Source organism: Juglans microcarpa x Juglans regia, chromosome 1D (assembly GCF_004785595.1).
Source record: "Juglans microcarpa x Juglans regia isolate MS1-56 chromosome 1D, Jm3101_v1.0, whole genome shotgun sequence".
In the NCBI taxonomy this organism is placed as follows: Eukaryota; Viridiplantae; Streptophyta; class Magnoliopsida; order Fagales; family Juglandaceae; genus Juglans; species Juglans microcarpa x Juglans regia.
The window spans coordinates 22,546,369-22,572,959 of NC_054594.1; the positions used below are offsets into that span (position 1 = coordinate 22,546,369).

General features: G+C 37.5%; 1 protein-coding gene and 1 long non-coding RNA gene across 7 annotated transcripts; one reads left to right on the plus strand and one right to left on the minus strand.

Annotated features, from left to right (window-relative positions):
• Positions 1 to 4,676: 4,676 nt before the first annotated feature.
• On the minus strand, positions 4,677 to 6,686 carry LOC121250254. The gene is made up of 3 exons (XR_005937738.1): positions 6,367 to 6,686; positions 5,517 to 5,544; positions 4,677 to 4,797 (listed from the first exon to the last, which is right to left on the minus strand). It is a non-coding gene; the product is annotated as an uncharacterized LOC121250254 (long non-coding RNA).
• A 12,523-nt stretch (positions 6,687 to 19,209) lies between these two features.
• LOC121253780 lies at positions 19,210 to 25,982 on the plus strand. Of its 6 annotated transcripts, none has more exons than XM_041153746.1 (6): positions 19,211 to 19,446; positions 19,668 to 19,865; positions 20,118 to 20,306; positions 21,936 to 23,234; positions 23,508 to 24,617; positions 25,170 to 25,982. In XM_041153746.1, the coding sequence occupies exons 1-6, from the start codon at positions 19,428 to 19,430 to the stop codon at positions 25,847 to 25,849; spliced, it is 3,495 nt and encodes a 1,164-aa protein (XP_041009680.1). In that variant the 5' UTR covers positions 19,211 to 19,427; the 3' UTR covers positions 25,850 to 25,982. The 6 variants fall into 6 exon arrangements, with proteins under 6 accessions (XP_041009662.1, XP_041009680.1, XP_041009673.1 ...); XM_041153739.1 differs by having other exon boundaries at positions 21,936 to 23,220; positions 23,494 to 24,617; XM_041153731.1 differs by having other exon boundaries at positions 19,212 to 19,446; positions 21,936 to 23,024; positions 23,286 to 24,617.
• The last annotated feature ends 609 nt before the right edge of the window (positions 25,983 to 26,591 follow it).

Consider the following 26,591-nt stretch of genomic DNA (forward strand, 5'->3'; position numbering starts at 1 on the left):
TGATAAGCACTTCTCCATGATACTGTAAAAAAAAATAAAAAAAACCAAAGGAAAAATCGAAAAAAAATACATTAGGACAGTGTTTATACTTTACAGACGGGATGAGGGTGGGTAGAACGAAGAATGTAAGATTTTTGGACCATCTCTGGAGAGCTTTTTAGCTGGAGAGAAAAAAGGAAACTATAGTACTACCTTTATGACATAAAATAATTATTAGGAGTTGTTTGGAAGAGTTTCATCTTATTTCACCTTATCTCATCTGATCTCATCTCATTTCTAAATATCAATCAAACACAAATACTTTTCAATTTCAAATATTCAACTTTTTCATTTAATCATTATCTAATCATTACAATTTTTTCAAACTTCCAAACAAAACACAAAAAATAATTCAGCATTTTCAAATCCCAAAATAAATATAATATTAAAAAAATATATTTTAACAATATTTTAACTTTATAATATTTTTATTCAATTTTATCTTTCTTTTTTCTCAAAACTCAATAAAATATCAAAACTTAAATCATTTCACTATTATTCATAAATTTATCATCTCATCTCATTCTCCAAACATTCTCTATTTTGGAGATCAGATCAAATTGTTGGTTTCTCAACCCTTATGTCTTGCATTCGCTCAATTAATTTTAATACAAATTTATTTAAACAACAAATAAATAGTCTTGAATTTTATCCAATTATAAGAGGATATGCTATTAGAAATTAGTGTTTGAAAATTTTTAGTCTCCAGTCCTACAACACACACACGCTAAGAGAAAAAAAATAAAAAGATAAAAAATAAAAACTCACATCAACAAGTGTGTAGTTTAGAAATACTAAGCATAAGAACTCATTTGTGTTTAGATGATCATTTGTAATTAGATGAGACACTATTCATACTCTTAAATGCCATATAATTCTTTAAAAAAATATATGTTATATACATTTTAGATATATGGATCAATGTATTGCTAGATTCTATAACTAAATCAAAATTGTATACTCATTTAATACAAATTACCATAAGAAAGAGAGCCCCTATATTATTTATCAAATATAAAAAATCTTGCCTTGTTTGATTGTGGTAGATTACATTAAGGCTGGATTTATTCTCAAAAATTATCTCATCTTATCTCATATAATCATTACAATTTTTTTAAACTCCGAAACAAAATACAATAAACAATTCAATTTTTTTCAAATCCCAAAACAAAAATAATATAAAAAAATTATATTCTAATAGTATTTTATTCAACTTTTATTTCATATCATTTCATTTGTGTAACCGAACAAGATAAAAAGATTATGAATAATATATTTCTTTCTTTCTCTATATATATATATAGTTGAGGGTGTGGTATAGTGGTCAAAAAAGACTATGGGGCAAGCCTTATAATTCAAAGGTCTTGAATTTGAGTAGCCACTATCTCCATTTATATTGTTAGGACCATCATACTAAGAAAATTATTTGTTTATTGAATTACTCAAAGTGTACTAAGGAGAAACTCTTTATTACTTATTACCGAATGCCTGTTGATCCTTAAAATAAATCCATGGAGACTTTGCCAGAACATGTAAAAGGAAAAGAGATATATATTGTATTAAGGAAGAATTACTATCTATGTTCTTAGAGATTATTTATTTATTTATTTATTGACTTTTTTACAAAATGATACCTTAGATGCATATTTTAACTCCATGTGCATATGTATGCAGTCAACTTTAAAAATTGAAAAAACACAGTTAACTTGTTATGTCTTCGTAACCACGAGTGCTCCCTTTGTGGCTGGCTTTGTTGTTATTATTATTATTATTATTATTATTATTATTATTTATAATTTGAAAGTTTTATTATGTTAGTTTGGTTTTTCAAGTTTATTTTTGAATTTTTAACACTTTGTTTTAACAAATTAGTTTTTTTTTCTTAAAACAGTAATTTTATGAAATTTAGCCTTTTTCTTATTTTTAAGGTTTTAAATATAAATATAAGGTCCAAAATTAAATAATAAGAACAAAGATTCTAGACGGAGGTCAAGTGCATGCTTGGATCTGATCATGATGATAATAAGACGGCAATAAGATAAAAGGGATAAGTATTAATTGATTCGATGGCCAAGAGTAATTTTTAAAATAAATTTAAAAATGATAAAATTCATGGTAATATATATATATATATATATATATATATATATATATTTAATTTTAAGTGTGGTTAAGATTTTATATAGCCGAGAATATGGTTAAGATCAATTATCCGTGTTTCATAACCTCGAATTGCATGAATAATAATAGAATTATTATTATTATTATGCCATCAACGTAATATATGTTAATTTGTAAGATTTAAATTTTAAAATTTATCTTTTAAATAAGTAATGATATTTATGTACAAGCACCGCGCACTCAATTCACAAAAAATAATAAATATAAGATATATATGAAAAAATTAATTTTTACGAATGAATCTCACTCTATTTTTTTTAAAAAAATACACAATACTTATACAACATATAATTGTATCTAATATTATTTTAAATTATAACACGTTAATAGTGTGCAGTGTAAATATATTTATAATAATATTGACCGATTCTCATCATGTTATTTATGCAGTAGAAAAACAAATGAAATAGTTCCCATGATTTCATCCGACATTTATCATGGTCAAAGGGTTAGGGTAAGCTTTGATATACGATAATATTTCTTTAAAGATAGAGTCCGTTATTTCCTAATGTAATAACTAGAAATAATAAAATAGGATTTCATTGTATTTACTTAATATTCATCGGTAATAGTCAAAGGCCTGTAACCTAATTGACATAACTCTCATCATCCAAAATGGAGATCTGGAGTTTGAAACCCATCTTCCCCCTAAATGTATAAAAAAAAAAATCATCCGTAATTACTGTAAAAAAAAATTCATCAATAACTATTATCTACACTATAATAAGAATTTTCTTTTGGAAATGATTTGTATAGTTTTAAGGAGGCAAACCTCATATTTTTTTAATAAAAATAAATAAATATGAGACTCATATAAAAAATTATTTTTTAATGGTGGCCAAATTTCTTTTAAAAAGAATACATGGGACTTAAACATCCTTTAACTATGTCATGTAAAATCATCAATTAACTCAAAAGCTTAAACAAATAGAAACAAGTATATTTAATAATTTGTATTATATTCTTAATATTCTCTCTCGTGTGTGGGTCAGACTCTCCCTCACTGAGTGGACTCAACACAAAAAATATTTAATAAAATGTGATAGAGTATAAAGTTAGGGTTCAAATCTAAGACTTCTGCTCTGATATAATGTGAAATCACCACTTGTATAAAAACCTTAAATTTATGAAAAGAGATAAATTTAATTATTTGTATTATATTCATAACATATGCAACATTACTGTTAAAGTGTGTTTTGTAACCACCAGTTCCAATACGCCCTAAATGCATGTAAAAGAAGAGAATGGGGTGGTTAGGTGTGTCAATGTAACGTCACAATAAAAGGTCCAAACCACATGACTTATACTCTAAAAGGACTAGTCAATAATACAATTGGAGCCTCATTAAAATCTTATAAAGAGATAGAACTTCTCATTCCCAAGTAATGTGGGATCTTATACACCATCTAACCTTATCTTTATCATATAGGGTATCACAATTTACCTTCCCTAAATTCCCTAATTCCTTGTCGGGCCTTTTCGTTGTAGGTAGCACAGCTTAAGTCCCACATTTCTGGTTGGGATAGACTCTGATACTATTTGTAATGCCCCAATGGAAGACCTAAACCACATGACCTATACTCCAAAAGGACTAGTCAATGACACAATTAGAACCCCATTGAAATTTTATAAAGAGCAAAAACTTTTCTTTCCCAAGCAATATGGGATTTCATTCACCACACATCATTATCCTTATCATATGGAATATCACAATCTCCCATTCTTAAACTCCCGACGTCATTGTCAGGCCCGTCCTTCGTAGATGGCACAACTCAAGTCTCACATTTTTTGTTGGGATGGGCTCTGATACCATTTGTAACGCCCCAAAAGAAGGCCCAAAACACATGGCCTATACTCCAAAAGGACTAGTCAATGATACAATTGGAGTCTCATTGAAACCTTATAAGGAGCAACAACTTCTCATTCCCAAAGCAATGTGGGATCCTATACACCACATACTCTCATCCTTATCATATGGGGTATCACAATCTATCCCCTTAAATTCCTGAAGTCCTAGTCGGGCTTGTCCGTTATAGGTAGCACGGCTCAAGTCCCACATTTCTGGTTGGAATAGGCTCTAATACCATCTGTAATGCACCAATAGAAGGCCCAAACCACATGACATATACTCCAAAATGACTAGTCAATGATACAATTGAAATTCTATTAGAACCATATAAAGAGCAATAACTTTTCTCTCCTAAACAATGTGGGATCTCATTCACCACCTATCATTATCCTCTTATCATATGAGATATCACAATCTCCTCTACTTAAATTCACGACATCCTTGTTGGGTCTGTCTGTTGTAAGTGGCACGGCTCAAGTCCCACATTTCTGGTTTTGATGGCTCTGATACTATTTGTAACGCCCCAATGGAAGGCCCGAACCACATGGCCTATATTCCAAAAGGACTAGTCAATGATACAATTAGAGCCTCATTAGAACCTTATCATATGGGGTATCACAATCTACCCCCTTAAATTCTCGACGTCCTCGTCGGGCTTATCCATTGTAGGTAGCACGGCTTAAGTCCCACATTTCTGGTTGGGATAGGCTCTGATACCATTTGTAACGCTCTAATAGAAGGCCCAAACCACATGACTTATACTCCAAAAAGGCAATGATACAATTGGAACTCTATTGGAACCTTATAAAGAGTAAGAATTTTTCTTTCCCAAACAATGTGAGATCTCATTCACCACCTACCCTTATCCTTATCATATGGGATATAACAATCTCTCATACTTAAATTCCCGACGTCCTCGTCAGGTCTATTCGTTGTAGGTCGCACAGCTTAAGTCTCACAATTATGGTTGGGATGGCTATGATACAATTTGTAACGTCCCAATGGAAGGCCCAAATCACATGGCCTATACTCCAAAACGACTTGTCAATGATACGATTGGAGTCCTATTGAAACCTTATAAAGAGCAAAACTTCTCATTCTCAAGCAATATGGGATCCTATACACCACCTACCATTATCCTTATCATATGGGGTATCATAATCATTTGTAACGCTCTAATAGAAGGCCTAAACCACATGACTTATACTCCAAAAAAACTAGCCAATGGTATAATTGGAACCCCATTAGAACTTTATAAAGAGCAAGAACTTTCTTTGCCAAACAATGTGGGATCTCATTCACCACCTACCATTATCCTTATCATATGAGATATCACAATTTTCCCCCCTTAAATTTCTAACATCCTCATCAGGCCCATCTTTTGTAGGTGGCATGGCTCAAGCCCAACATTTCTGGTTGGGATAGGCTCTATTATCATTTGTAACACCCCCAATGGAAGGCCCAAACCACATGGCCTATACTCTAAAAGGACTAATCAACGATATAATTAGAGCCCCATTGGAATCTTATAAGGAGCAATAATTTCTCATTCCCAAGCAATGTGAGATCCTATACACCACCTACCCTTATCCTTATCATATGGGTTATCACAATCTACCCCTTTTAAATTCTCGACGTCTTTATTGGGCCTGTCGGTTGTAGGTAGCACGATTCAAGTCCCACATTTATGGTTTTAATAGGCTCTGATACCATTCGTAACGTCCTAATGAAAGGTCCAAACCACATGACCTATACTCCAAAAGGACTAGTTAATGATATTAATGGAATATCATTGGAACCTTATAAAGAGCAAAAACTTTTCTTTCTTAAGAAATGTGGGATCTCGTTCACCATCTACTCTTATCCTTATCATATGGGATTTCACAATCTCCTCTTCTTAAATTCTCGACATCCTCGTCGAGCCCGTCCTTCATAGGTGGCACGGCTCAAGTCGCACATTTTTTGTGGAGATAGGCTTTGATACCATTTGTAACGTCCTAATAGAAGGCTCAAACCACATAACCTATACTCTAAAAGGACTAGTCAACGATACAATTGGAGCCCCATTGGAACCTTATAAGAAGCAAAAACTTCTCATTCCTAAGTAATGTGGGATCCTATACACCACTTACCCTTATCCTTATCATATGAGTTATCACAATCTACCCCTTTTAAATTCCCGACGTCTTCGTCGGGCCTATCAGTTGTAGGTAGCACGGTTCAAGTCACACATTTCTGGTTGTGATAGGCTCTGATACCAATTATAACGTCTCAATGGAAAACCCAAACCACATGACCTATACTCCAAAATGACTAGTCAATGATACAATATTAGAATCCCATTAGAACCTTACAAGGAGCAAGAACTTTTCTTTCCCAAGCAATGTGGGATCTCATTCACTACTTACCCTTATCCTTATCATATGAGATATCACAATCTCTCATTCTTAAATTCCTGATGTCCTCGTCGGGTCCATCCTTCGTAGGTGGCACTGCTCAAGTCTCACATTTTTGGTTGGGATATGCTCTAATAGCATTTGTAATACCTCAATGGAAGGTCCAAACCACATAACCTATACACCAAAACAACGAGTTAATGATACAATTAGAGCCTCGTTGGAACTTTATAAAGAGCAAGAATTTCTCCTTCCCAAGCAATGTGAGATTCTATACACCACCTACCATTATCCTTATCATATGGGATATCACGGTCCGTGACACCTCCAATGCCAAAGTTAGAATATATTTCCACTGAAGAAAAGAGAGAAAGTGCTAAGAGTTTGTTTAAAATGATTAACTTGTCTTCTTTGCTTGTTCCTTCTTGTTTATATTCATGTACCCTCACATTAGAGTCTAGTCTGCTCGGATTGCCAAATGTATATGCAGTAGACCCTTGTTAGCAACAAGATCTTCTATCGAGATTCCATACTTACACTCCATGCCGGCACATTTAATGTGGCATGAATTTTTTGCACGTTACTTGGGTTGGAATGTGCCGACACATACTTTGGCTTGGGCCTTCCCAAGATATTGGGCCAGATTGGGTACACCCGGTCCGTAGGCCCAAAAGCACTGCAGACAAAAGTCTAGTCTTATGAAGGGGAGGGGAATACCCTTTCCAATTATCTTGCCAATTCCTACCATGTGAGCGGTGGGAAATATTCTTATTATCCTCACGACAATTCCATGCCCCCATGGTTAGGACAAGGTGCGACAATTAGTTTTTCATGTACAATCATGCGGCGAGAGTCATGGGCCTCATGCCTGTATCTCACCTTTTTTTACACTTGTCACCTCCCCATCGGAAGTTGTCCAATCGGTCCAGTAGACCTACTTATATCCCAAGCTCAAGCCATCAATCCTTCTCCTTTCACATCGTATGTTCTTCCCTTCCCATTGGTCCGATGTTCTTCTTCCCTTTTCTTTTTCACCTGTCCTTAGCATCGCTCAAACCTCAGGAAATGGCCCCCAAAAATGCTTCCCATTTTTCGTCTTGAGATCTGAATCTACCACGTCTCAAAGCCTGCTTGAGGGCCTGGGATGCATGTCTCACAATGCCTCGTAGTATTTCGAGGGATACCACTGGTTTGCATCTAACTTTCGCTCAGACCTAAATGTCGTATGTGACTCGTTTGGAATATCAAACTACATTCTATGGAGGTTCCAAGACCTTGTTAGGGGGCCGTGGACTCAAAGGGGTTCTCGAATGGGTTGTGACTTCCTATATGTTGCCTTATTCGAGACGTTTTGGACTTTGTCTGGCTGGCCCCAGTGCAACTTCACCCAATACTTGGAGGATATTGATGTCTTTTTACGTCGTTTGCCACATGGTGCTTGGTTGCAGGGGATGAAGAATATCCTGACCTGATGGCTAGGGAGTTATTCTATACCCACCAATATGGGTGTAAATTTAAATAAAAAAACCGGTCCGGACCGGACTGTTGGACCGATTTTGAATCGGTCTGGTCCGGAACCGGTTCTTGAATTATGCAAATCGGCCGGAACTGTTCCGGTTAGTTCTACAATTTCTAGGATCGAACTGAAATTTTATATATATAAGTTTTATATAAAATATTTTATATATACAAGTTTTATATATAATATATAATTATATGTGAAATTTTTATATATAATATATATAATTATATATCATATATGAAATAATTTCATATTATAATTTATAAAATAAAAGTTTAATCTTAAAGATAAAAATTTAATTGATCTTATGCTTTAAACATAAAATATATACTAAATTATATTATATATAGTCTAATATATTATATATCTATACTAATATATAAGTTATAACTAATATTAATAGTCTAATATAGACTATAGTTATAGTTATACTAATATAATTATACTAAATCACGACATGACCTATCCTTGCTAGGTAGCATTCAAGTACTTATGTAGCAAGTAGAAGTCGATTTCACAGCAACGATGGGTCTTGACCACCCAACTTCTGGCTCATGGACCGCTTGGACACAACATCGGGCTTTGGCTCCTACCAAGTCAAGCGGTCAGAATTAGTCCACGGTGTCTAACCATACAGAGCGAGAACTTGACATGACCTTCTTCACGACCTTCCTAGACCTCGTCTTAGAGGGTTTAGTTGATGACAAACTCCCTTTTGAGGGTGTTGAAGGGACACATTCGACTACAGCTACAGCTGAGGTGGCAGGGGAATTTCTCAGGGACGACTCCTTTTCCAATTCCCTCGCCTCCAACACAACTAGTCCTCACTGGTTGTAGACTAGATTGAGGAACTAGCTTCCTCATCTTCCACCCTTTCGACGTCTTATTCGAGGTGGGGGCAACGTAAGAGGAGGTGGAAGTAGAGGTTTCGACTGGGCACCCTGCCAACGAACGTGTGACCCCAGTTTGGAGATGTAAACATTGAGGACATAGCAGGGCCTTCAGTTGACGAGGTGGCTAGCGCGGGGTGGTGGAATCCTCGATTGTAGAGGAGGCTGGAGTTGGTAGGCATGTGGGTTCTCCCCAGAGTCCTTCAACTCCATTGGTCGAGCTGGCGGGACTGGTGCACGTCCCTCAGAGAGGAGAACAAGGCGACGCGAGGGCTTTCAAAGTTGGTCCGAGCCAAGGAGACACTCGAGTGGAAACCATTCGCAACATAGCTGGCCAACTCAGAGGAATCTTGTCTCCTATAAGTTTCTTCCATGGGCCATTTTGTTTTGCTTGGTTCTTTATCTTTTTTTTTTTTTTTTTTTTTTTCCAGTTTTGTTACCTACGTGCCCCAGGGAATCGATCATCTAGCGGTTTGGATTGTTGATGGGAGGGTCGACTTAGAATGGGAGGCTTGTGGGTTGTGGGCTGCGGGCTTTCACAGTCCAGGCCTACGAAGAGGTACTCCAGACAAGGTGAAGGCCCTCATCGAGATCGATCGGCATTGGCGTAAGAAGCAAATGGGGTATTCCCTCCTTCGTGACAAGGTGGCTCGTCTCAAGGGTGAGTTGGTCGAGGAGATAATTTGCTACCATCTTGAGGCCAAGCAACTCAAGGAGAAGTGAGATGCCATTAAGGATAGGATATCCTTTCAAGACGTTGAGTTGGTAGAGTTAAGAGAGCATTGCTAGTGACATGATGAAGTCATCCAAGAGATTGAGAAATCCCTCTAGAACCTGGGAAGGTAGCATGCATTGGAGCTCGAAGAGCATAGGTGATTTAAGGATGAGGTCAAATCTCAGGACCGACTAATCATGGGACTTAAGGACTCCCTCCAATGGAGTCGAGAATAGATTGGATCCCAGGATAGAGAATTCGAGGCCCTAAGATCCAAACTAACCTTGACCAAGGGAGTGATCGTCTCCCGTGACCTTCAAGTTGCCTCCATGGAGGCCAAGCTGGCCTCCTCCCAAGAAGATCTGATGCGGATCTCCCCTAAGTTAATGGTGGTTAGGGTTGCTCGCAACAAGGCCTAAGACACCAGGACAACCTGGAAAAGATGCAAGACTTCTTCTTGAGAACCCCAATGCCAACCTCCTTGAACTTGACCTAAAGACCTTGCGTCTCGATAGTTCCTCACTCCAGTTCCTCGATTCCTTGGGTCTTGATATGATGCCTGATATATTTCCGCCTCCGACTCTTCATTTTTTATCTGTTAATAACACTTGTATACGTGTGTTTATTATCATTTTATGCCATTATTATGCCTTCCACCTCCCTTTAATGCGAACGCATAATGGGCTTTGTACTTTGTAACACTTGAATATATAATGAATGTGACTTCGAACATCCTTTCTTCTTGCCATTACAAATTTACATGTTTGTTTTTCCTTGCCCATTATTGTTTTTACGATTTCCATGTTCTTCCCCTCTATCCGACTCAGGGTTTGGTTGAGTCTCCTTCACCACAACACGTCTCTCGCAAGTGTGCATGCTGCTCTCCGAGGTTCGAAATGGGTTGTGGTCCTAGAACAAGCCAATTGCAAATGTTGGATGTATGTTACATATTCGGTGGGGAGATAGACTCGATCACGCCGGGTGGCGATGAGGGATTGAGACACTTGGGAGATGTGTTCCCTCCTATAATCATTGAGGTACAAGCTTGAAGCATCAACTTAGATAATTAGGTAGAAGATGGACTCGACCGCGCTAGGTGATGACAAGAGACTATGAAACTTGGGAGATGTGTTCCCTCCTATAATTACCGTGGTGCAAGTGCGGACTATCAGCTTAGATAACCAGGCGGGAGATGGACTCAACCACGTTGGGTGGCGAGGGAAGACTGGGACACTTGGGAGAGGTGTTCCCTCCTATGATCTTTGGGGTGCGAGCTTGAAGCATCGACTTAGATAATCAGGTGGGAGATGGACTCGACCACGCTCGGTGGCGGGAAAAGATTGGGACACATGAGATTGGTGTTCCCTCTTATCATCGTTGGTGTGTGAGTGCAAAGCATCGATATAGATAACCAGGAAGAGATGGACTTGACTATGCTGGGTGGTTATGAGAGACTGAGACACTTGGGAAGTGTGTTCCCTCCTATGATTGTCAGGGTGCGAGCACGAAGCATCGGCTTAGATAATCAGGTGGGAGATGGACTCGACTGCCTTGGGTGGCTAGAAGAGATTGAGACACTTAGGAGAGGTGTTCCCTCCTATGATCGTTGGGTTGTGAGTGTAGAGCATCAACTTAGATAACCAGGCGGGAGATTGACTCAATTGCGTTCGGTGGCGAAGAGAGACTGGGACACTTGGGAGCTAAAGATGTTTCCTCTTATGATTGTTGGAGTGCAAGTGCGAAGCATTGGCTTAGATAACTAGGCGGGAGATGGACTCGACCACGTTGGGTGGTGAGAAGAGTCTGTGACAGTTGGGAGAGGTGTTCCCTCCTATGATCGCCAAGGTGTGAGTGCGGAACATCGACTTATATAGTTCTTGTGACACGTTAGCAAAGATGGAATAATAGAGCACTTTTATTGAAAATCTTGGCTTACATGACTCGAGGTGAATCCTCCCTTTTTATGGAGTTTATAGACAAAATATTTCCTAAGGTGTTCTGCGTTCCATGGGCATAACATCTCATTTACCTTTGCATCCTTAAGTCAGTATGTTCCGGGTTGATGGCAGACGTATAGTCCTTCCCACCTTGGCCCAAGCGTCCTTTTTTTCCTGGGAGGTCACTCTCATTTTCTTTAGCACCAGATCCTCTTATTTGAAAGATCGGGTTTTGACCTTTCAGTTGAAGTATTGTCCTGTCTTCCTTTTGCTGGCTGCTATTCTTATCTCGACCTCATTTTTCCTCTCTTCCACTAAGTCCAGATTTGCATGCAAACCTTCTTCATTCGTTCTTTCGTTGAAATGTTGGACTCCGAAGTTTGACATGCCTACCTCTACTGGAATAACCGCCTCGCTCCCATATATTATCCCAAAGGGAGTCTCCTCAGTTGGGGTTTTAACCGTGGTACAATACGCCCATAAGACCCCAGGGAGCTTTTCCGCCCAAGTTTTGTTGGTCGCCTAGACTTGTTCGTTGGCTTGAGGGTGTCCCAGGAATGAATAACTGGCCTTTATGCCTAGCTCATTACACCAGTTTCTGTAATGGTCAGAATCAAGTTGTCTCTTGTTATCCGCAATTGTAGCCTGGGGTATGCCATACCAACACACCAAGGCCTTCCATAGGAACTGAGTTACACCGGCATCAATTATTTTCTTGAAGGACTCAGCTTTCACCCACTTTGTGAAGTAGTCACCCACTACAAGGATCAATTTTGCGCCACCCTTCCCCGACAGCATCAGACCAACGATGTCTAGTCCCCACTGTGCGAACGACCAAGACGAAGTGATAGATGTCATCTCCTCGGGTGGGCAATGCAAAATCAGTGCATGCATTTGGCATTGCTCACACTTTTGGGCAAATTCCTCTGCGTCCTTAAGGACTCGGGGCCAATAATAACTGGATCTCAGTGCCTTTCCTACTAGGGTTCTCCCTCTTAAATGATTCCCACATACCCCTTCAAGTATTTCTATCGTGACGTATTGAGTCTCTTCTAGGGAGATACACCTAAAGACGAAGGAGGAGAAACCTCGTTTGTACAACTTCCCATTCGAAAGCACAAATTGGGCAACCCTATTCTTTACTCGCCTTACCTTGTCCTTTTGATTCCACAACTCTCTAATGGTTATAAATCGATTTATCTCGCAAGCCCACTCGGGTACAGCACCCCCTATTTCCAAGATCTTGATTCCCACGGCTGAGACCTTCACTATCCTTGTGATTGCTGCCTACGGTAACGCTGTCTTCCATGCTCAATGTCGCCCATGCTAGCCGGTCAGCCTTCCAGTTGTCCTTTTTGGAAATTCGAATGATGGTGAAGCTCTGGAAGTGGTCGCGTTCTTCCCACATTCGTTGCAAATAGAGTTGGAGCCTTTCGCTCTTTGCCATGTGCTTCCCTTTAAACTGGTTCACCACTACTTCAAAGTATGCCTTAATTTCATGTTTGCCTTGCCCTGAGCTCTCATGATGATGAGGCCCGCCAGCAAGGCCTTGTAGCTGCTTTGTTGTTCATAGTCATGAACTCAAGCCTTATCGAGTGGTAGGTCTCTTCGCCTTCGTCAAAAACTACATATACCTTCGCCTTCTCGACATGACGAGTTGTCAATGTATACATGCCACTGGTTGACCTCTGGCGAGTGCATCTTCAAGGGGTCCAGTCATCTTAGAAACAAAGTCTACAAGGATTTGCCCCTTGATGGTCATTCAGAGGGCATAGTCAATGTCAAACTCGCTCAGTTTGATTGACTAATTCATTAGGCACCCGGATGTGTCCGAGCACTACAGGACCTTTTTTAGTGGCGCTTCCATTAGGACCTTTATCATATGAGCTTGGAAGTAAGGCCTTAGTCGGCGGGCAACAACTACTAGTGTGAATGCCAACTGCTCCATTGGTGGGTATCTCGGCTCCAGCTTCTCCCGGACCAACGCCATTGAGATAACGATGGTCATGATAGACAGGTAATGGTACAAGGTTTCGCCCAATATTGTTTAGCTTAGAAGGGGCAGGTTAGTGAGATATTCCTAGAGCTGGGTAATTGCCTCTTCGCAATCATCATTCCACTCATGAACTTTCTTTAACACTTGAAAGAACGATGAGCACTTATCAGTTGATTTGGAAACAAATTGATTAAGAGCTGCAGTTCTCCCCATGAGTCTCTATACTTCGTTGATGGTCCAAGGGGGTTTCATGTTGATTAGAGCTTGAATCTTCTCTGAATTGGCTTTGATGCCTCTTTTGAGACCACGAACTCGATGAACTTTCCCAATCTTACCTCGAAAGTGCACTTCGCAGGATTGAGCTTCATCTCATACTTTAGAAGGATTGCAAAAGCCTCATGCAAGTCATTGATATGCACTTCGGGCTCCTTACTTTTGACAAGTAGGTCTTCGATGTATACTTCTACATTGCGGTTGATTTGCTCTTTGAACATCTGGGTAACCAGCCTATGGCAGGTGGCCCCGACGTTCTTGAGGTTGAAGGGCATCACTCGATAGCAGTACAACCCTCGGTCAGTAATAAAGGCGATCTTTTCTTCATCATCAAGACTCGTCAAGATTTGGTTGTACCCAACATAAGCGTCCATAAAGCTCAACATTTTGTGCCCAACCGTCGAGTTGACAATTAGGTTAATGCGTGGCAAAGGAGAACTATCTTTCGGACATGCCTTGTTCAAGTTGGTAAACTCAACGCACATTATCCACTTGCTGTTTGACTTCCATACTAGGACCATGTTGGAAAGCCATTCCGGCTAATAGGCTTCTCGAATGAACCTCGCAGCAAGCAACCGGTCTACCTCATCTGCTATTGCGGTGTATTTTTTCGTGCTGAAACTTTGCATTTTTTGCCAAACCTTCTTAACGCCAGGATTAGTGCTTAGGCATTGTTCGATCACGAGCATGTCTACGTGGCTCCAGGTGAATACGTCTTAATGTTTGACAATGAACCATATTAATTGGGATCTCATCTCGTGGCTCCTCTTTGTTCTGATTCTCACCCTCCTCTCTGAATGTGTGGTGTCTAGTGATACGAGTTTGAAAGGGTTCGTCGACCTCTCTCTATTTTAAATTCCGCTAGTCCTGAGTCTCCACCTTTGATCGATGAGTTCAGGGGGTGGAGGCAAGACTCGCGAGGTAGCCTAAGATGGTTCTACCATGCACATCTCCACTTCGGCATTCTTGAGGTTTTATACTTTCGAAGTTGGCCTTGCTGCTTGCTCCTATATCACTGCTAGTACACCTCCCCAGTTGGCCGGATGGGCTTCTTGAGTGTGGGCCATTCAGGAGTGGGTCGTAGCTAGCACGTTGATGCTGTTAGATCAAAATAACTATCGATCCCACAGACTACGCCAGATATTAAAGCATATTTTGTAACCACCAGCTCCCAACCATGCCGAGTGCCTATAAAAGAAGATAATGGGGTGGTCGAGTGTGTCTGTGACACCTCCGATATCAAAGTTAGAATATATTTCGACTGAAGAGAAGAGAGAGAGCTAAGAGTTTCTTTTAGAGTGATTAATCTGTCTCATTTGCCTGCTCCTTCTTATTTACACTCTTGTACTCTCACGTTGGGGCCTTGTCTGCTCAGGTTGCCATACTGCGGCATTTAATACGGTAGACCCTTATCGGCAATAGGATCTTCTGTCGAGATTCCATGCTTGCACTTCATCCCGGCACATTTAATGTGGCTTGACCTTTTTGTGCGTTACTTAAGCTGAAATGTGCCGATGCATACTTTGGCCTGGTCCTTCTCCCCAGAATATTAGGCCAAATGAGGAATGCCTAGTCCTCAGATCCAAAAGCATTACGGACACAAGCCCAATCCTACAAGTGAGGGAAATATCCCTTCCAATTACTTATTTCCTTTTGTCGAACGACACAAACCTTGAACCTTCAATATTTTGGTAGAGTTGAGATAATTTCTTATTTGCTGATTTTTCTTGTGTAGAATAGCACCACGGGTTAAGATTGATTGACCATAACATTCATTACAAATTTCCTCCATCTTCCAAAATAAAATAAAAAAATTATAACAATAAGTAGTATTATCACACAAAAATTTTAAATTTTGTTTAAAAAATAAAAATGAGATTCTAAAAATAAATAACAAATTTAACTCCGTCGTCGATCGGCAAACCCCACTTCGTGACTCGTCGAGATGGCCATTAGAAAATGATGTTTGATGCATGGGTTATGTATGGTTACTATGGAGATTGGATAGAAAATAGCAGGACTAAGGTCTAAGGATTGATAGAAAATGAGTATTTCCACCGGACTTATTTTATGGACCGACTGGAATTGAAGCTCTATTTGACGGAATAGAATATTTCCTTCACGCAACGGATCCAGAGACTTCTAGATTTTTTTTTTGAAGACCAGATCGGGTCATACTAGTTCGAACTGATTTTGTTATGATGGACCGATTCGGATCGGGTTGGTCCTTTAAATTGAGATATTCGGGTCGGGTACAAACCCGATTTTGTCAGCTCGGGTTGTAGGCCTGATATAAGTCCATAAGACTAAGGAGAAAATTCACCATAGCGTATATGCATATTACAAGGAGAAAAGAAGTAGATGAAAGTAAAGAGAAAGTGATAAAAAGCTCTCCAAAGATGTCGACCCCCATAGAAGAATTCATCATTTTTGCATGTCACGGTCCTTTTTTCTAATTTATTGAAAAACTTTATTGTCTTATAAAACCATCTTATATAGACATAGGGAGAGGCTAGCAGTTGGATGGGTGAGTTTGCCTTTACACCAGCACCAGTGTAAAGCCACCTAACTTGCCGAAGTGACCATGGAAAGTCGACAACCCAGTTGACAAGGGTGCAAGAGACACAGAGGTGCCACTTTTCATTTTGGGTATCTAGTAAAAAAGGGTTGTCGCCATCTTCATCTTGAGAAAGGAAGGAAGTGTTTCAATGGTTTGACCTTGATTTTGCTTTCTTTTTCAAGCTAGATTTTATTATTTATAATTTAATTTTGCTCTTGATTTCTACATCTACGTTTCTGCAATTTTTTTCTTTAGTATTGAATTTGGGGCAACAATATCCAATTTTCCGTCTTCTTGTGGCATGATAGGATTCAGTGCATCTTGGTTTATTTTTGAAAAAATGAGAGGCTGATGTGCCAGCGTCCTATTAGATGGTATAAATTCAAATTTTACACCACTTCCGGCTCCTAGGCACTCCCATTTACAGCACTTTCAATTGGACCATCTATTCTACTTATATTTTACATTTAGCTACAGTATTTATGTATAAAGGTAACTATTCATTCCTCTAAACACTTTTTTATTATTTATCTCTCATTTCATCCTCTTTCCTTTTTTTATTTTCATTTTAATCATTTTATCACTTTTACACATGCCGCACTCTCTTATCTCTTATTTACTCTCTAACATTCCGTTTATAGTCCCTTCAACTTTTATGTATGTAGAAATTTTGATATTATTAATAATAAAGTCGGTATATTTTTTTACCGTTTTACTCTTTTTTTTAAGTAATTTAAAATATTACATTATACATGAATAAATATTGCAAATATCAAAATATATGATATATAGAAAAATATTTGAAATATATGATGTGTAGAGAAAATAATATTTGAAATAAATTAAAAAGATTAAAAAGTATAATATTTAAATGATATAAAGAAAAAATAGATAAGTTGATATATGATATATTGTAAAAGTCAGTATATAAAATAGAAAAAATAAATTTTAATGATATATTTTAAAGGATATGATAAAAAATATATACAAGTTATAATAAGATGGGGCTTATGACTAGATAATGTCGCTCACTGATATAATAAGAATTAAGAGCACATAAAAAAAGAAGGTACTAAGAGGTTTTCGGACATTAAAATATGTAGTTAATAAAATGATAAGGGAAATGATATTTATAATTTTAAAGTGTATAAATTGCATATATTTTTTAAAAAAATTGAGAAATATGAGATTCATATGAAAAAAATTAAATTTTTAATAATAAATTTAACTACTTCTCACAGGAAATGTGTAAGGTTTACCTACCCTAAAATTATATCTAATATTATTCAAATAATAATATTTTTAGTATGTTTCTTCGGAAAATTAACGACAAAATACCAAATTTTCTGATATATTAAAATTAAAAAAAAAAAAAAAAAACTTGGAGGTAAAAAATCTAGCTTAATCTTTGTAAACTTGGTTTAGTAAAAGTTCTCTATATTTCTATTACTACCATTATGTTGTTAGAACTTAGAGACAAAAAGGGTAAGCTTTGCACACAAAAATAGCATAGATTAAGATAGGATGACCCGTCTTCGAAGTTCGAAGTTCGAACAAGACAGCAAACCTAAAACAAGGGCAGTGATTGAGCCATTTATCGGGGGGCATACTTATTTCAAAGTAATATACGATTGGATAAACGACGTCAGAGTCTCCTGCACTTCTTATACGGTTTGACTTCGTGGGTCAACTCCATATTTTATTGGCCGTGTTAAACCTTATGTCACAGGCAAGTACAAAACGAGTATACAAAAAGGCCAAAAAAGAGTGAAAAAATGTCGAAATTTCCTTCATGCATATGGAAGCTGTATCATGCAGCGGAGCCTATTGCAGTGTCAAAGGCCCGCCGCAGTGCTGTTGTACCAGAAAGACCAATTTGCCCTTACATTAAAACTAGAAGGGTATGCTCTTTCTTTTTTTCTTTTTTTTTTTTTTGAGAAAAGAAGGGTATGCTCTTGGGTCTTGATCAGTTCATCTATTACGTATGCCTTAATTTTGATAATTGAAGTAATTAATTCAGTAATTAATTCAGTAAAGGAAAGTGATAGACACAATTTTCTTTATAACTATTTCTATAATTATGTTTTAAATAAAGAATATTTTGATAAAATAACTTATAAAAAATACCATCATTTTCAAGGAAATTATGTGACTAGTTTTGTTAAGAGTTATGTTATATATTGCACCCTAATTTCATTATATTAATGTGATGTTGCACATTAATCATTGGATAAATTTTATTTTTAAAAATAATAAATCTAAGAATTGATTGATAATGTTATATCAATATAATAAGATTACAATAAGCTTAATATATAACATTTTATTTTTATTAAACTTTAATTGTTGCTTTCAATTCAATAGAAATTTATGTTTGGGGCATGAGATGAGATATAAAGTTCTCATTTTATCTCATCCCATCTTATTTTTAAACATAATTCAAATACAAAATTTTCAAATTAATCATTATAACTTTTTCAAATTAATCATTACAATTTTTTCAAAATTTTAAATTTTAAATAAAAAATAAACCCTACTTTTTCAAATCTCAAACAAAAATAATATTATAAAACTATATTATTACAATATTTTAATTTTATAATATTTTTTATTTAATATTTTCTCTTTTATTTTTTACAATTCAAAAAATATTCAATTAAAATTATTTATGAATTATTTTATTATTATTTACAAAAATCTTATCTGATCTCAGGATTTTAAGACAACGGATAATTCCAAAGATTTTAATATTTTTATCACGTACTCTCAAAGGTACAACAGGGAAAAGCACTGCTGAATTGTTGTATGATTTGTCTAATGCAGAGAATGAAAGCTTTATGGTAGGAAGGATGGACATGGGATGCGGGCACGTGGGGATGCTGGTGAAGCTGAATCCGTTGCCATCGCTGTCTGTCACCGTACATACCAGTCTCCGGGGCCCACATGCAAACCACTCTCTCGTTAAGATGGTGATCTTTGGTGTTTAGTTCTCTAAACCCTTGCGCTCTCTCTCTCTCTCTCTCTCTCTCTCTCTCACAGCAGTGGGCTCTTTCATTACATCGCTCAGAGATGGATCACCAAGATCAGAGTAAGCTTCAAACATCAGGTTTTGTTTGATTCTTCTTGTATCTTCTTCTTATGGGTCTTCTTCTCATATTTTGCTTCTATATGTATGTTTATAGATCTTGGGTTTTCTGATATCTTTCGCTTTGTCCAGGTTTTCTTTTCTTTTGTTTTTGTGGAGAATTTTCTGGGTTCCTTGTTTTCTCGGTGAAATAAGTTTCGGCTTTGTTTTTCTTGATTTTGCAGAGCATGAAGGCCATGGAGTCCATTGTCACAAATGTGGCTGGCCTTTTCCAAACCCGCACCCAAGTGCCAGGCACAGACGTGCACACAAGAAGATTTGCGGAACTATTGAAGGCTACAAGCTGGTTGATTCGGAGGATAACCCCCATTTGAATATTTCCGATGAAGAGCATTTATCTGATGAAGATCACGCAGCCCCTAGTGAGAGAACTCTTTGCTTATCTATATATATATATATATATATATATTTATATACAAATATACAAATGACCTCCACTTTCTGTTAAGTCTGCTCTGTTTTGGTTGCTGAGGAAGCATACTGAAAGCAAACGATTGAAATTTGGGTCTTAAAAACAAACTGAATACTTTCTTCTTCCTTAATTTCCTGATAAGAATGAAGTTATATATATCTTGAATTTAATGTGCTATATTTGTTAAATTTGGGTGTTTAAGGTCCTAGAGTCCCGGAGAAAACTAACAATGAGAAGGGTAGCCGTGGCATTGGGGTAAGATCGAACAGATCAGAGGATGATCTGTTTTCGGATGCTGTTGCGGAATTTTCAGATGGTGGAGTTAGTGCGGGAAACGAAGATGTGGAAAAGGTTGCCAAGGATGATCCAAAAATTATTGTTGGCGTAGCTGGTAAGCCTGCAGTAGACCCTCATATTAATTGATTAGCTATTATTGTCAGTACGTCTTGAATAAAGGTTTCACCAATTAGTGCTCAAGTAGTTGGGATATTTAATTGCAATTGGAAAAGATATTTCTAAAAAATCATTTTTTTTTTAAAGACGCTTATAGAAGAAAACAAAAAGGAAGAGATGCTCGTTTATACCGAGGTATCTTCATTTTATTAAAGCGCGAGCTTTAGATTCTTCTAGTGGAATATTGTTCCCAAAAATGAAATCAACGTGTGTATATATTCTTGATATTTACCTCACTAGAAAGGCTTAAAAGTAAAAAATTAATGGAAATGGCATTTCTTCTGCTACCCATCTCCTAAAGTCAGCTTGCAAGTTCAGCAACATAGGAAACAAATCTTCCTTGAAAACAAGAAGTAAACAACCAAATTCACACACTAGTTCGGTGTTACCATGCATGTGGGGGGCTTGGAGGTTAGCTAGATATTAAAAGCCTAACAAATGAACAGGTGAATCTTTCTTAAAGATGCTCAATTGGCACATTTCGGAAAATATTGATGAGTAATAAATGAAAGTAGTGGTGCTAAATGATTAGAGCTGCCTGTTAACCATTATAGAATATATGCCATCCAAGTGATGAAGTATAAAGAGTGTGCCAAGTAAATTCAAGAGTGTGACAGTTATGCTGCAATTGCAAGGTTCTCCCTTGGTATATCTCTGTCAGAAGTATTTGGCCATTTGTTGCCAATAAATGTGTCAGCTTAGGGGGCTTGTAAGTTATATGTTAGAAATTCATGTGCCTGAGCCAATTACCAAGAATTTTGCAAAAACTTTAGGAGATAATAGAATACTGGATAAACCCCCCCCCCCCCCCCCCCCCCCCCCCCACCCCAAAAAAAAAAAATAATCTCCGATTACAAATATTTGTTGCCAAGTTGACCTACTTCGTTTGGGAAATCACAATTAATTTCTCAACTTGTGATGGGATAGTTGGACTAATGTTTGTTGTTGACCTACTTCGATTGGGAAATCACCATTAACTTCTCAACTTGTGATGGGATAGTTGCAATCATATACACACTGCATGGTGCAGTAAAACAACTCTTAGCCCTCAATAAAATTCTGGAGTGATCATTTAAAGGGCATCTAATGACTTCAATACGAATAGTTTACCACAATTTTAAGCATCTGTTTATACAGATAGTCTCAGTTCTTCTGAGATAATGGTCAACCTTCATCAGATCTACTCGATAAAGATTAGGTCATCATTATCTTTACTGCATTAAATGAAGTCAAGGAAATTTCAAGTACCGTTGGAGATGTGAGAAAGAGAATATTTCCAATCTATGCTTCACATATTATCCTTCATTTGCTGTTTTTCCCGTCTGGATTTATATCTGTCCATTTTTAGTCTGACTGTACATTGCTTTGTTCATGAGCCCTGAGACATATACAAGTGCATTGCTCCATACGGTTTCATGTTTTAAATCTTGATATTCTTTTCCTCAACTGGCAAATTTAATGATTTGATCAATCTTGAAGTAGTCATGTCGTTTAGGATTTGATATATGATTTTGATTTTAAAATTTCTTTTTCAGTTTTTAAAGTGTTTGTCTATATAAATGTGCAGATATTATTCAACCACCAAGTATTTCTGCAGACAGCAGCCAAGTTGAAAATCCTGAAGTTCCTCAAAGTACAGCTAATCAGTTAGGGAGTAAACTACATTTGGAAGATCATATGTTAAGCTCTACAACCAGTTCAATGGCAAGGTCTATTTCACATTATATAACTGAGGAATCAGTTATGCTTAGTCATGATAGGGCATGTCCACCCGATGACTCAAATATTATCAAGCCTGAGACTCTGACAGATGCATCACAAGGCAATGTGAAGGCCAATGCCAGGGAGGATGTCACAGAATGCTCTTTGCCATGTGTTGTGCAGGAGGCTGATACAAAGGGAACTGAAGAAAGTAATAGAAATTTTACGGACTTTATGGTCTCAACCAGTAGATTTGCTGGCGAATCATTTGAGACTGTGCCGAAGTTGGAAGAAACAGTGGAACAATCTTTGGATCCTTTGACAGCTGATAGGGTTTTTAAGTCAGAGGAAGATCATCATGATGGGTCCAGTTCTAAGAAGAATCAAAATGATCCTCCCCCTGAAGTTTATCCTGCTGATCATGTGAATGCTTCTTTTGATTCTTCCCAAATCGAGGTGGATGCTGCACAGATAGGAAACCATGCCAGTTCTGGTAGTATGGTTGATAGTGGCAATCGAAAGGAAGAGGGAAATTACAATGCAAGTGTCCTTTCTGTGTCAGGTGGTTCTGCTAATCATGTGAATGCTTCTATTGATACTACTCAAATCAAGGTGGATGCTACAGAAGAAATACACCATGCCAATTCTGGCCATATAATTGAGAGTTGCAATAGAAATGGAGAAGAAAATGCAGATCTAAATGTCCTTTCTGTGACTGATGATGCATCAATAGTCAACCATCCTGGGGTGGTTGTGGAACATTTTAAAGACACTAAAGAAGTGAAACTACAGGAATATGCAATCCTCGATTCCTGTACAACAATCACGGATAAGGAAGACAGTGCTAAGGATTCCGCTTCTGAGGAGAATTCTTCCAGTTTCCAGTCAAGGCAATTGAGTGAAGGAACTGAGCTCCCTTCTGGCCATATAATCGAGAGTTGCAATAGAAATGCAGATGTAAATGTCCTTTCTGTGACTGATGATACATCAATAGTCAACCATCCTGAGGTGGTTGTTGAACATTTTAAAGACGCTAAAGAAGTGACACTACAGGAATATGCAATCCCGGATTCATGTGCAACAATCACTGATAAGGAAGACAGTGCTAAAGATTCCGCTTCTGAGGAGAATTCTTCCAGTTTCCAGTCAAGGCAATTGAGTGAAGGAACTGAGCTCCCTTCTGGCCATATGATCGAGAGTTGCAATAGAAATGGAGAAGAAAATGCAGATGTAAATGTCCTTTCTGTGACTGATGATACATCAATAGTTGACCATCCTGAGGTGGTTGTTGAACATCTTAAAGACACTAAAGAAGTGAAACTGCAGGAATATGCAATCCTCGATTCGTGTGCAACAATCACTGATAAGGAAGACAGTGCTAAAGATTCCGCTTCTGAGGAGAATTCTTCCAGTTTCCAGCCAAGGCAATTGAGTGAAGGAATTGAGGTCCCTTCTTCAATTTCTGTTTTGGGAGACAGCGTTGAACATGAAGGTGGGAGCATCAAGGTGGGTATTGAAGTGCTTGCTGAAGAAGGAGCTGAGGTTTCTCAGATCAAGGTGGCAATTAATGAAATAGGATCCCCTGCAGAGGTGGTGATCCCTGACATTGAGGAAAATCACATGGTCCAGTCTCATGAAGAACAAGAAACTAATGATATTCATTGCAATGAATTAATGGTGAATTTTCCACAAAGTGCTACAAAGCACCTATCTGATGCTGGAAGCAACCAAGTGATTAACTTAGTTGGTGTGGATGATGCGGCCAGTCATGAGCAAGCTAGGAATGAAAGACTTGACATAGTTGGAGATGACAATGGAAAAGGTGCTACAGAGGAAAATTGTAACAAAATCACTAGCAAAAATGCTGAATCTACAGGTAATCTCTCTGAATCCTTAGTTGATCCAACCATGGACTTACCTGAAGGTGATGAAGCTGGTGATCATGAAAAGGGAAAAACAGAGAAGTATGATATAGATGGAACTGACAGCAGGGAAGGACCTAAAGAGGATGACCTGTCAATTAAGCCAAAACTGACTTCTGAGTCCACTAGCAGTCTTCATGAATCACAAGCTGTTGCAGATGATATAAGGGATGGGTCTCTGAAGAAGTTACCAGAACATGAATTCATGCATTTGGATGGAGTTTCACATTCAAGCAGAGTTGGCGACGATACTGTTTTAGATGCTAGCTTAAAATATGAACTCAATGGCAGTGAAAAAGTGGAAGTAGAATCTCTTGGAGTAAGTACTGCTAATGAGTCATATCGTGGTGGAGATGTTAATTCATTGCAAAAGACTTCAGAAGACCACATCAGACAAGAGTCGAATCCGTCTGATTTAGTAACTGAATCTTCTGTTCAAAGTTCCGCTGCTGTTGAAGATAACCATGTAACAGAGTTTGGTGGGAGTGCATCTGGAATCACTTCGGAGTCTTTGGAAGGTGATAATAACAATGTTAAGCAACAGATTGCTGCATCTGCAATTGATGCTTCAGTTGACTCTTATAGCCAAACTGATAGTTTAGAAGGCAATTGGGGATCTGTTTCAGGTATATTTATTTACCTCTTTGAACTAAGGCGAGAGGAGCTCTTTGTGAGACACACTTTTTTTTTTTTTTTTGGCTTAAGGAGATAAAATTTTTTTTGCTACTCCTAATACCTTGTTGCATATTAATTAGACTTAAAGAATGGTAGATGTTTCATTTGCGTCTACAAATTGGTATGACCAGATGATTCTGTACATGATTTATATGCTAGGATTGACGCATGAAGCAGACATTATATATGTATGTGTGTATGAAAAAGGTACCTATATAATTTCTGTGTCATGCAATAGAAAGTCTCTAATTGCATGTTTCATACTCAATTTGACCACTTTTACGTATATTTTGCTCTGATTAATTCAATGGATGATCTCCTTAGGTTATCTTGTGGTGAATCAGTAAACACTCAAGAACGTGTCTATTTAGCTTGTTTTGAGAACCTCCCCATTTCTTCTATTGTGCTACTCATTCTATATGCATATATGCGATATTTCTGTTTTGATAAGAATTATACACCAACACTCAAGTCTCTTTGATTGGTTTTTATGCTTGGAACAGTACTTTCTACCCAATCGGTTACAGCGGCGCTTATTGATACTGAGACATTGCCATCATTAGATTCCCAAGCATTGGCAGAAGCAGAGAAAGCCCTCTTGGAGAAGCCAAAAGCAGCACCAGAGAGACAGCGTTCTGATAAATCAGATATGTTTGAGGCACCATCTTTCATGACATTAGTTGAACCTAGAGATAGGAGTGACCAAAAAGGTACTGCTTCAGAAGTCCAGACAGGACAGAATCCACCACAGCAATCTGCATCTTTGCAGGCTGGGTGGTTTCCTTCTCTTACTCATGTTGTTAATGATTCACAAGGGAGAAAGAAAAATGAAGAGATTATTGCGAAGGTAACAAACTGGAGTACTGGAAAGCAACACACTCCTTTAAAAAGCCTTTTGGGTGAGGCTTCCCTTGAGAGCAAACTAAAGTTAAAGAAAGCAAAAGAAAATCCAGCTCCTGCAACACAAAAAGATGAAACATTTCCAAAAGATAATGGTGCTAGCGTCACAACAGTAAACTCCATTTTAGGTCCCGAATCGCACACAACTCAGGCTGCTAGGACAGAAACAAAAAAAGAATGGAACTCTCCAGCAAGGTATCCTTCTGAAATTAAGAGAGAAAAGAGAAAAGTCAAGGGGAGACCGTATTGGGTACAACTTGTCTGCTGCTCATCTATGAATTAGAATCTTAACTACGTGCATGCCTTGACATTATGCATGGGATGACATCCGTCATCCCACTATTCATGGTAAGAATTTATGGTGGAAAACCTCTTGTCATTGTAAACTAGTCTGTGTGATAGTAGCTTTAGTTTTATACCTGTGTAGATTTTAAGGTACATATGTTACATATTTTGTCAGTTATATTATATATATATATATGAGTGCTTTCCTTTTGGACTTTTATTTATGAATGTACGGTTTTAGTTAATCAAAAGCACACTTTCTGGGGAGTGGGGAGCTAATTACGTCTTGGTTTGGGGGCAAGTCTCATGGTGGTGGAGGAGAGATTTAGGGGATGGTTGGGTAATAAAATGAGATGATAATTATGTGAGTAGTAGTGAAATGGTTCTGAGTTAAATTTTTTATGGAGTTTTGGAAAGTGGGGGGAAAAAAAGTTAGAATAAAAATATTATAAAATTAAAATATTGTTAGAATATAATTTTTTAATATTAGTTTTGTTTTAAAATTTCAAAAAGTTGTATTGTTTTTTGTGTTTTGTTTAGAAGTTTGAAAAAATTGTAATGATTAGATAATGATTAAATAAAAAAGTTGAAGACTTAAATTGAAAAGTGTTTGTCTTTGAGTGATGTTTAGAAAGGAAATTATGAGAAATTATGAGATGAGATGAAATCATCTCAGTTCCCAAACAAGGCCTTAGGGCATACTTGGATAATGAGATCAGATGAGAATTATTCTGTGAATA